At 34.3% G+C, this 11,695-nt stretch overlaps 2 protein-coding genes across 4 annotated transcripts in view; both read left to right on the top strand.

Annotated features, from left to right (window-relative positions):
• LOC112500825 (uncharacterized protein At2g24330-like) overlaps positions 1-5,001 on the top strand; it is a 6,405-nt gene extending 1,404 nt beyond the window's left edge. For all 3 annotated transcript variants that reach the window (XM_025104419.1, XM_025104417.1, XM_025104418.1), the window contains 4 exons: positions 851-992; positions 1,138-1,247; positions 3,121-3,547; positions 4,525-5,001. In XM_025104419.1, coding sequence (XP_024960187.1) covers positions 905-992; positions 1,138-1,247; positions 3,121-3,547; positions 4,525-4,763 — 864 coding nt within the window. In that variant the 5' untranslated portion in view covers positions 851-904 and the 3' untranslated portion in view covers positions 4,764-5,001. The remainder of the gene's footprint in view (positions 1-850; positions 993-1,137; positions 1,248-3,120; positions 3,548-4,524) is intronic.
• Positions 5,002-8,363: 3,362 nt separating this feature from the next.
• LOC112501190 (transcription factor IIIA-like) lies at positions 8,364-11,671 on the top strand. Its single transcript, XM_025104873.1, has 6 exons — positions 8,364-8,536; positions 8,884-9,018; positions 9,923-10,214; positions 10,312-10,547; positions 11,064-11,207; positions 11,300-11,671. The coding sequence occupies exons 1-6, from the start codon at positions 8,402-8,404 to the stop codon at positions 11,480-11,482; spliced, it is 1,125 nt and encodes a 374-aa protein (XP_024960641.1). The 5' UTR covers positions 8,364-8,401; the 3' UTR covers positions 11,483-11,671.
• Positions 11,672-11,695: the final 24 nt, after the last annotated feature.

Here is an 11,695-nt window from a genome sequence, read left to right as displayed (position 1 = left end):
ACCCTCCACAATAAAAATGATTAATCAACCTCTCATAATTACAAAAAAATGAACAAAATGAAAAATTATGATTGGTTGAATGCGGTTTGCACGGTTTGTACAAATTGAGTGGTTTGCATTTGATCGCTCCCCTATATATATATATATATATATATATATATATATATATATATAAGTTGGACCGTCTCATATGATTGATAACTTTTTTCAAAAGGTAGAAGTCTTTTTAGTTAGTAACAAGAAATCTATTATATTCTAATACAAAAATAGAATTCATGCAGATAGAATAATCAAAAGAGTCGGTAGAAGATGAATGATGGATAATATATCAAACTTTTCTAGACAAATAGTTTTAGACTTTGGTACTAGATAAAAATAACTTATAAAAACAATAACAGTACTATAAAATAAACAACCAATTAAAATTTTTATAGTTTCTTTACCAATGAAATTAATTTTACATGTTTGGACCCTTAATATAATACTAGATTCTTTTTTGGGTCCTATTAAATACTAAAAGAATTTGTGTCTAATTTATATACTGTTTCTTTGAACTACTATTAGATACTAAAAAATTTGGGCCCCTCTTTCTTGTGGGCCCTGGGCGTGCGTCCGGACCGCCCTGATCTTTCATAACCGAACGTAAAGACTTTAGTCCACCTCAGTGACTCTAATTTCTATCGGAAGACACAAGTAAATAAGTAATACGCCTTATAATCACATTTGTAATCTGTATATATGTATCTTTGTTATCTTTGTTATCTCATTTAGGTGTGACAGGGTCTTCAAAAGGACTGGACCTTGCTTCGATATAAATAATTGAATCTGAGTTAATTTCGTTTGGTTACAGGTCATAGTAGTGGTTTATGCTATAATTACAAGATCTGAGGATTTGGAATGGCAAATGAGGGCAATACAAGTGCTACCCATATTTCTTTTGCCATGTTTATCATCGGCTTTATATTGGGCACTTTTTAGCTTCACAAAACTCTGTATGTCTCAAAACTTGTACCAGATATCAAAATTACGATAATTTTTAATCATATGTCTGAAAGCCATTTAAAAATATGTCTTGAAGTTTATGTCATGGTGGCACATAACCATTCTCAATGAATCTTCTTGTTTTTTCTCTTATAGGCGATAACAGGGATCAGAAAACGTTAGAGAGTCTTCGTGCTGAAAGGCAAGCGAAAATTGAAGAACTTAAAGAGCGAACCAATTACTATACCACTCAGCAACTCATTCAGGTACACTGTAAGATCCCACATTGCAGGGACGAACCAAGAATTTTTTTCAAACTGTGGCACCGTTTGATTATAAGAAACAAATATCGAGATATTTTTCACAACATCATAATTGGTTTGTTGGTTCGTTCATTGCTTTTCATATATGAGGTCTTATGTTCAAGTTTTTTGTTGCAAAAAAATTCAAAAACATGAAAAATGAAATTAAAAGTTAAAAACTAAGAAAATGACACTAACGGGATTCAAACTTGGGTCTGGGGTGAAAGAAAAGCCTTGCAAACCAATTCTACCAAGGAAAACTTGTGTTCTTAGTGTAGTTTCAAAATATATCTGGTGGCACACAACAAATCGATACGGTTGTACCTTTCATGAAATGAAGCGGTGGCACGTGCCACCGCAACCACAAAGCTAGGTCCGTTCCTGCCATATTGGTTGGGGAGGGGAACAAAGATTGCCTTATAAGGGGCTTGATACCTCTTCTATCAGACGCGTTTTAAAATCGTGAGTTCACGTGTGGACAAAGCGGACAATATCTGATACGGTTGGTCTGAGTTGTTACAAATGGTAACAGGTGTCCAGGGAACTGGACTGGTGTGCTAGCGAGGACGCCAGGCTCCTAAGGGGGTGGACAGTAAGATCCCACATTGGTTGGGGAATGGAAGGTTGCCTTAAAGGGGCTTGATACCTCCTCTATAAGAGATGTTTTAATAAACAGTGAGTCTAGGTGTGGACAAAACGGACAATATCTGATGCAGTTGATCTGGGTTGTCACATACAGTAGTACATGAGTGTGTGTGCAAGCATGCAACATATACAATGAACAAAAATGGAGTGTAGACACACAAGCGGGACATGAGATACAACAATCAAATAAAAACAGATCATTAAAAGTAAAAGTATTAAGGATAGAAGGAAAAAAAAGTAATATACACTCAAACGAAACATACCTAATATATCACATCCGAAAGTGAGGTATGAGGAGGGTGAGATGCACACATACCTTACCTACACACGAACGGGTAAAACGGCTATTTTCGTGAAGATGCTCAACTTGTGCAAAGATTGAGCATATACACTGAAGGCAAGAAATACCATGACTAACATAAGTAAGACATGAAAAGTAATAAAAAAAACTAAAACAAATCTTTATCTACCGCATATTTTTTCCAAACTCCCCTCTCATCCATGTTAGCTATAAGTCCGCTCTCATGTAGTCTGCTACCCTAGTCACGTTTTTTTAAGCGTTCCCATCAGAGGTCATGTCATTGGAAATGTCTAAGACTGTTAAATCCACCACAACTACTCCTCGTACATTATCTTTGGCCTCCCCATTCTCCTCACTCCACCATCATGCTTTATATCTTCCGCGCTCGTTCTGTCAAAGCATCTACAACAACTATGCTGAAATGGAGAAAAGATGGATTTTAGCAAAAAAAAAAAATTGCTCCGACAGCTATGGCATCTTGTATGGAAAATAGAGAAAAGAGGAGAGAGGGATTGTATATTTTCTTTAATTTAGAGAAATCTCTAAATAGAGTGAGAAATTATTATTTTAATGCTTCCTACCGATTAGAGGTATTGAAAATAAATGTTTAGGAGAGATAAATAATATTTATTAAATGTATTGAATATTTTAATATTATAGTTGATGTTAAAATTGCTAAAATAGAGTGGATGTTGGAGTTGAATGTAATTTTTCTTACAAATATTGACTTTTATTACTCTAATTTAAAGAAAATATGGCATAACTTTTGGAGATGTTCTCATCTGTCTCCTGCTGTCCTGCATACATATCAATCTTTTTCACTTATCATTATTGTTGTTGTTTAACGTCAATACGAACTTTGCGCTTATTCCAAAGTTTTTCTTTTTGCAGAAATACGACTCCGATCCAGCAGCCAAGGCGGCTGCTGCATCTGTACTTGCATCCAAATTGTGTGCAGATTCAGGCCTAAAAGTGTTCCTAGAAGAGGGGTTCCAGTTTTATACTGAAGATTCCGGAAAGAGTAATGATTTTGAGCCTGTGAAACCTAGTGGTTTGCGGAAAAGATTTACATCCGAATCTGCATCCAAGGGAGGCAATTTCATGCCACAGTTTGATAAGGAAATGGTTCAGTATGGTGTGGAAAATGAGGTGGTATCCGAGGTTCCTCCCAAAAAACAGCTTGTTGTCGAGCATCACGACACTATAACTCCCGTGTCTCAAGATGGGGGTTGGTTTGCTCGAGTTGCTGCATTGCTTGTGGGAGCGGACCCCTCACAATCGTATGCGCTTATATGTGGTCATTGCCATATGCATAATGGTAAGTATATTTCGTCCTTACGGTCTACATGCTAATCTTCTCTCTATCATTCCAATTTAATTGGATGTTCCTAAAGGGTAGATGTCACAGATGTCTACATCTTACCCCCAAAGACCTTACGTCCGAGGGGAATATACTAGATCGTTTGGTTTGGTTGGGTCTATTTGCTTCTACCATAAAATTTAATAAGCAAAATTAATATATAAACAATGGGTATTAAAAAAATAATTGCAAAATTTGTCACTACTAGAATCAAATCAAATATACCTGGTAAGGGGCTTTTTGGTTGGTTTTTCAGTAAGGGGTTGTTTTGTTGGTTTTCTGTTAAGTTTTGTATGGATAAAGCTGTGTGTGTGGATTAATTTGTCTCTATAGATTGGGATGGTTTTGTTGGGAGCGTTTTTTTATAGATGGAAGGAGCCTTGCTTTATAATTGGGAGGGGCAGATTTCGAAAAAACTTGGCTTTTTGCATGAAGCTCCCCCAAGAGGCTTACTGAATAAAACACTTTCTATATCATTCAATCACTACCAAACAGTCATGTATAGTTGACCGAATAAGCTGCGAGTCCTATTAAGCTCATTAAGCTGCTAACAAACAGTCCCTAAGTGTTGTATGAATTAAGTTGTCTATGTGGATTAATCAGTCTGTATAGATTGAATTTTTTTTGTTTGAGAAGGTTTTTTCATAGATGAAATGAGCATGTTTTTTTAATTGGGAAGAATATGTTTGGATAAAAGTTGGCTTTCTGTATAAAGCTCCCCTTTAGAAGCTTACTGAATAAGCATTTTATATATCATTAAGCCACTACCAAGCAAGTATGTATAGCTGATTTGAATAAGTTGCGAGTCCCATTAAGTTGCTAACAAACAAGCACTAAATCCCAAAAGAGGTAGGATATACACCGATCTTACCTTAACCCCACCCAAAGATTAAGATGTAATTACACATGTTAATAAGAGAAATCCCCATTTACAGGTCTTGTAAGTAAAGAGGATTTTCCATACATTACATACTTTTGCCCGCATTGCGACGCTTTAAATAAACCAAGGACCTCGGGAGAAAATTCTCCGGGTACAAGCACCATTGGTATAAGATCTCCAACAAACGAAGGTGCTAGTGCTAACTTGATTAAACGAAGTAGCGAGCCCATGAAATCATCTACTCTTTTTGGTGATGGAATCAAGAAAGAAGACAATGGCCGAGAACGCAGCTAGTTGATGAGGAGCTCAACAATAAACTCGTTATCTTGTTCTCTTCTCTCGAGTTTTGTTTTCTTCCATGGGCGCGGAGTTTATGTAACGGGTGTTGTTGGTTCATTCATTGTGAATGTATTAGTATATATGGTAGGTATTGTGTTATATGTACAGGTGACATGTAGTTCGGTTTTCTGCTAAACCCTTATCGTTTCGTTGGTTCAAGGTTTTGGTCTTATCTTAGTAGATGGTTCAAGATTTTGGTGAGATTTCTTGCAACAATTATCCAATTTTATGACCCCAAAAGAGGCTATTTTTGTATATGTTTGCAAAAGGATTTGGTGGGTAAACCAATTTTGTAAGTCATGGAAACATCAAAATGTATCAAATATAGAAATGGTAAGTTTTTTATTTGGTTTAGAGGAATCAAGGATATGATTAGAAACATTATTTAATGTGCATTTAGTAGACTTGCAATTACGTGAGACCAATATGTTTTTATGAGACCATTTATACTTGAAAATTTATAGCAAAACATTGTGAAAATAACCTTGACAGTGTTTTTGTTGTGAAAGTTCAACTTTTTTTTTATCTTTACAGTGCTTTGCTGTGAAGTTTTAAGTATAAAAAAATAGTCTCATGAAAATATGATGGTCTCACGTGAACCCAACCACATTTAATAATGTACTATTTTCATGATATATATATATATATAGTCCTAACTCAAACCTCCTTGTTAATATAAAGCATATAAACCAAACAATTGATATATTGATGAAAAATGATAGAAGCGTACTATTTTATATGATTTTTTTTATTTGTAACAAGAATTTAATGTAATGATTAACATATATTTGTTTTACATGTATTCAGTTTACAATTTGAACCTTTTTGACGTGTTTATGAAACAAAAAATACACGTAAAAGTGTTTCACATTGTGAACCAAATACACTTAATTTTAATGTCTCATATTGGTGAGAGAATTAAATATTATTTCTCTTTTAAATATGGAGTTTTAAATATTTCTCCAAATTTGAAGATTTTTCTCTCTTTCTCTCTTCTTTTATGTATTTTAGCATGCAATATAGTATAGCTGTTAGAGTACAAAAGTTGATAAAATTTTAGTTTTCTCTATTTTAACATGGATGTTGGAGATAAGGGTGCTCAAAAACCCGACCAACCCAACATGAAATAACTCAACCCGGAGCAACCGGATGTCTAATCGAGTTGTAAAATTTTCAAACAGTAGGTATTAGGTTGAAATTGGGTTACTATTATTTGAACTCAACCTAACCCGATGAACCTGATATACTTGTATTTCTTGGATTTAATATGATTGTTGAGTTTCTATTAATATATACATTAGACAATTACACTGTCACGTACCCTCTTCATATACACTTATTTTCAATATATTCTTCATTTCTATATAACCCATTTATATATATGTTAAGTAACCGTGAACATATATATATATAAATTGATACGATTTAAGAAGTATGGATACGTTGTATCAAATAGTTGATGATAAATTTTTTTGAGTAAAACAATAACATATTCAAAGTTAGAATAATATTTTAATGTACCAAAGTATCAACCTGACCAACCCGTACGGTTTGGGTTGCACTTTTGTTTGAGTTGGGTTGGATTAAGATTTTCTAAACCGCTAGCATCGAGTTGGGTTGTTCAAACGTCTTCATCTCAATCAAACCAACCCATAAACACCATTAGTTGAAGATGCTCTAAGGAGTGATGGAACACTTATGCATCTCCATGGCAACCTTTATAGCTAGAAAGAATACAATTATTTTGTAAACTACAATTTTTTTGTTCACATGGCTTGTTGAAATTTACAATTTTTGTGTTTGTGTGTTTTTAATTACGGTTTTTTATTTCTAGTTTACAGTTTGTTGTCTTTTCAGAGGGTTTTAAATCATTAAAAGACAGATATTTTTACCAAACAAGATTCATTTCTTAACGATTAAGAGTCTGCCTCTTAATGAAACTATTAAGAGGCAAACAAACAACCCCTTGGTTTGCATGACCTCACATATGAAAAGTAAAGAACTAATTAATAGACCAAAAATTATTTTGTGACAAATATCTATATTTTTGTTTCTTATAATCAAATGGTGTCATCACTTGGAAAAAAAATATAAGTCCGTCTCTGCATCTCACATTTGGAAATTGGAAGGAAAGTTTTGAGAATAAACTTATCATTAATTTTCTTTTGTTTCCATTTCATTTATTTCTCGAAAAAGTTTCACGAACACGAGTTTATTTACTTTCTTCCTCTTTCCTTCGTGAAATAGGTTTAAAGAACCGTTAGGAACGAAAATAACAACAAAATACAAACCACCAGAATGGAAATAACGATGAGATGCAAACCACATGAACGAAAACAATAATTTTGAAACAACAGAAAAGAAAGTCACAAATTTTAATAAATCACAGAAAAGAAATTCAATTTAACAAAAAAAAAAAAACTTAACGTCACACGTACCATAACATATCGAGTAATATCCGAAACCAAATCGAGTCATATCCAAAACGTATCGAGCAAGACTTGACATCCAAAATAATACATACTAACATTAAAAATATAACAATTTTAGATTCAAACTAATTAGGAAATATGATAAAATAGAAATTACCGTTCTAGTTGAAATAAAAAATATAAATTTAATATACTAGAATAATACTCGCGCAATGCAGCGAGATACATCTTGATTTTAATATTTTGTTTTATTTTATTTTATTTTATCTCAGTCGATGTTATAATATGGTTTTATGTGATTTTGAAAATGTGATAATGTTTTGATTTTTGAATAAAATATAAATTTGAAGATATCATAAAAATATATCGATATTAGTATCAAATTAACTATTTAAATTTTTATTTTTTGTGTAATTATTTAATTATAATTTAATTTAAGCTCAATAATGAAGTAATTTATATTTGATTTAATAACATACTTTTTTTTATAAAGATAATAATTAAGTATTTTGTTAGAACTTGATAATTATCTTAATTATATTTTAGATTTTTTTATATTTTAAAATAAGATGTTTATCCTCTATTTGATTATGTTTATTCACAGTTAGTTACACGAATTCGAACACGGAGCTTTAATAAGCTGTACTTACATACAATTTACTTGTAATATTGAATTTTAAGTAATATGCATCTATAAACAGCACTTCATACATAAAAAAAAGTTTTTAAAAGTTTTTGTCAAATGTTTTGTAATATAGTATAGACATAGATGAAGGTACATCACGAGACGGAGAGTGCGATACCTGTCCCCGACCCCATCCTTGATGCGAGACAAACAGGGATCCCGGTCCCATCTCCGATTTAACGAGAAATCCTTGTCCTTGATCGGGATGAGCGGACCAGGTTCCCCCAAGAGGTCAGAGGCCATTCCCATGCCTACTTTTCTGCCCTTTTCTTTGTGAAAAAAGGTTTCGAGATCACAATCGTAAAATGAAATGATTCTTAGGAAAAAAGAAGACAAAATTCAGCTCAAATCATTGCCAACAAATGGGCTTTAAAGCAGGCCCACTCAAATAGACAGATTATAAACCCTAGCAGTAGTCATATTCCGCAGCTTGTTGGAAGCTGCCACACACACACTTTCCACCACAATCTCTGAAGATGGGAGAAGAAAGAATCGAAACGCAGAGGGATTTCCCAATTTTCAGAGACATAAGGCGTTATACTTGCGAGTACTGTGGTATTGTTCGTTCGAAAAAGACTATTATCAGTGCTCACATCCAATCTCATCACCAGGTTTGTATCTATCGATCTATCTACTGGTTGTTCTTTTGACGAAATATTGTAATCCGTTGTTGATGAACTTGATGTTTCATGTACGTTTTTGTTTGGAAGACCGGATCTGTATAAAATTGTAGTGATTTGGATGAGATTGGTTAGGTATTTGATTGATAGTGATTCTATCGAAGGCAGATCGGATTCTATTGATAGATATTGTTGTATGTGAATGTATGTTATGTAATTTTGTGTTAATCAGGAGGAAGTTTTTGAATTTTGTTGTTTAGTTTTTGGTTTAATTGATACCATGAACGCTACTAGTGGTAATTGTTGGATTTAGTTTTGATATGTTTGTGATAATTTAGGACGAAATCAAGGAGAAAGAAGGTGATGGAGAAGTGGAGAAAAAAGGGAAGAAGATGATAGTTTGCGAGGAATGTGGGGCTTCTTTTCGGAAGCCTGCTTACCTGAGGCAGCATATGCAAAGCCATTCACTTGAGGTATTTTTGAAACATTGATATCCTATGCTTAATTCAATACTAGTTTTGATGAAGAAATTGCTGGTTCAATAAACGTTTTTTTGTTGTGTTTGTGCGCATTGGTGTTAATACATTTATTTGGTTAATAAGCATTCCAAAATCTGGTCTATAGATGCTTGTTGCATGACATGCTGCTAATTTTTATTTCGGTTTGCTAAATCAACATCTGTTCAGCACTTCAACTGAGCTTTATTTGGTTTTCCAACCTTGAAATTTGATTATAGCACTCTTGAGTAGGATATATGGGCTTTTTTTGGTTTAAATATGATTATAGCACTACTCTATCTAAGTTCTCTATTTGTTTCTCATGGAAGGCCATCACCGTCCTAACAATTATGCTGTTGATTTGAATGTAATCTTTTATAGTCTCCAATTCTTAAACTGAACACCCCAGTGTTGTTTGTGGTAAATGTTTGCCTAACATATAGTTTGCTAGATTGACGCCAATGTATACATTTTCAAGCAATCATAACTAAAGCAAAATGCAGAAACCACATATAACATTCAGAGTGTTGGTGGCCAACGGTCTCATCTATCTGTTTTTCTAATGTTCTTTGATGTGATTCTTAAGTTTTTAATCTTTCATAGCATCCACACTTGTGCAGGGTATAAAGTTATATTGGGTGTTTGAAATTATGTGAAAAGAATTGCGTGAGGCATTGGATCCCACACAGAGAACTCCAAAATGCGAGACCTTGATTGGATTAGTATCAGGTAGGGGGACCTCCTGAGAAGCTCCATCAAGTGAGTCCCAATCACGCGCTGAAATACGAGGTTCAAAGATTCTATAATCCGTGTGTTACTGAAATATTTGCGAATAACTTGAATTAAATTCTTATCAGTAAGGTATTTTATCTTGTTGCAGAGGCCTTTCACTTGTTCAGTAGATGACTGCAACTCTAGTTATCGTAGGAAAGATCACTTGACGCGCCATCTTCTTCAGCACCAGGGTAAACTTTTCGTGTGCCCTGTCGAAAATTGCAATAGCAAATTTTCAATTCAAGGTAACATGTCTAGACATGTGAAAGAAATACACGATGACTCGGGCTCTATCTCTGATGACGTAAAAGATCCGAAGCAATATCCTTGTTTGGAACCTGGCTGTGGAAAAGTTTTCAAATATCCATCAAAATTACGAAAGCATGAAGATTCACATGGTTAGTGAGTGGCTATAGTTTGCCAATCTAATTGATTTTTTCTTGGTCATTGTTAATTTATGATTCATTTTATCAAAGTATCTGTTTACTATTGCAGTTCGATTGGAAACCATCGAGGCATTTTGTGCAGAACCAGGCTGTATGAAGTATTTTACTAACGAACAGTGTTTAAAAGCTCACCTCCAGTCTTGCCATCAGCACATTAACTGTGAGATTTGTGGGAGCAAGCAACTGAGGAAGAATATAAAGCGTCACCTTAGGACACATGAAGAAGTGGTTTCCGATCAGAGGATCAAATGCAGTTTTGATGGATGCGATCTAACATTTTCAACTGTAAGAATCTTATGCCCTTTTGATTCCTCTATATATATATATCACCCCATTAAAATTTGATCTTAAGTTCTATTGACAGCGACTACCTTGACACCGAAGAAAGTTTGACCCAATGCTTTATTTGTGTCCTAGTTGATACTGATTTGACATTAGGGGTGTGTTTGGTACTTGAGATCCGACATTACAAAAACTTGTTGGCCCATGTTTGGCGTGACATTAGACCAAAACGAATGGACTCGAGTCTGACAAAAATGCCAAAAATGCATTTTTTGGCCAACCAAGATAGGTAGAACTAAATCTGGCTGATGGACATGATTGGTAAATTACTAAACTGCCCATATCATTAAAACTGCAAAAGCTTTCCACAATTCTTTCACTTGCCTACCTCATTCTCATCGGTTTTTGTCCAGTCCCGCCTGCAATATTGATTTTATCCAATAACCTAATACTATCTCTGTAAGTACTATATCTCTTTAAACAAAACAAATCTCAGTTTATTTTTTGTAAAAAACGCAGGGTTCAAATCTCCGACAGCACGTAAAATCTGCCCACTTTCAACAAAAGCCATTTGTGTGCAGCATTCCCGGGTGTGAAATGAGGTTCTCTTTCAAGCATGTGAGAGATAAACACGAGAAATCTGGGCTCCATGTTTACACACTGGTAGAGATTGTTGTTCGAATCCTCTCTAATTCGATCCAATCATTCATCCATTCCAACCAATTTGAGATTCATTTTATATGTTCCGTTTTCAGGGAGATTTCGTCGAAGCTGATGAGCAATTTCAATCGAGGCCAAGGGGTGGTAGAAAACGAAAATTGCCAGCCATGATAGAAAGCCTTATGAGAAAGAGAGTTCTTCCACCTACCGAATCTGAGAACGTACAACAAGGCCACGACTATGTTTCCAGGTTATTCTCGCCAGGTGATGAAGATTAAGTGTGTCGTGTATCGAACACGAAATATAATCCCACGATGTATAGTCTTTTGATGGTATGCTGTTTGTGGGTTTTTTGTTCCCATATAACAAGTATTGTAATTATTTCTATATGGTAAATTTGTTAATTTTAGTGCGCTCTTTAAGGAAATAATCATGTTAAATTGCATAGAAAGAGAGTTGGGTTATGGTAGGAACTTCAAAATCCGTAGAAA

Source organism: Cynara cardunculus (assembly GCF_001531365.2).
Source record: "Cynara cardunculus var. scolymus isolate 2C chromosome LG 17, CcrdV1, whole genome shotgun sequence".
NCBI classification, from domain to species: Eukaryota; Viridiplantae; Streptophyta; class Magnoliopsida; order Asterales; family Asteraceae; genus Cynara; species Cynara cardunculus.
This window is presented reverse-complemented; position numbering and strand designations above follow the sequence as displayed.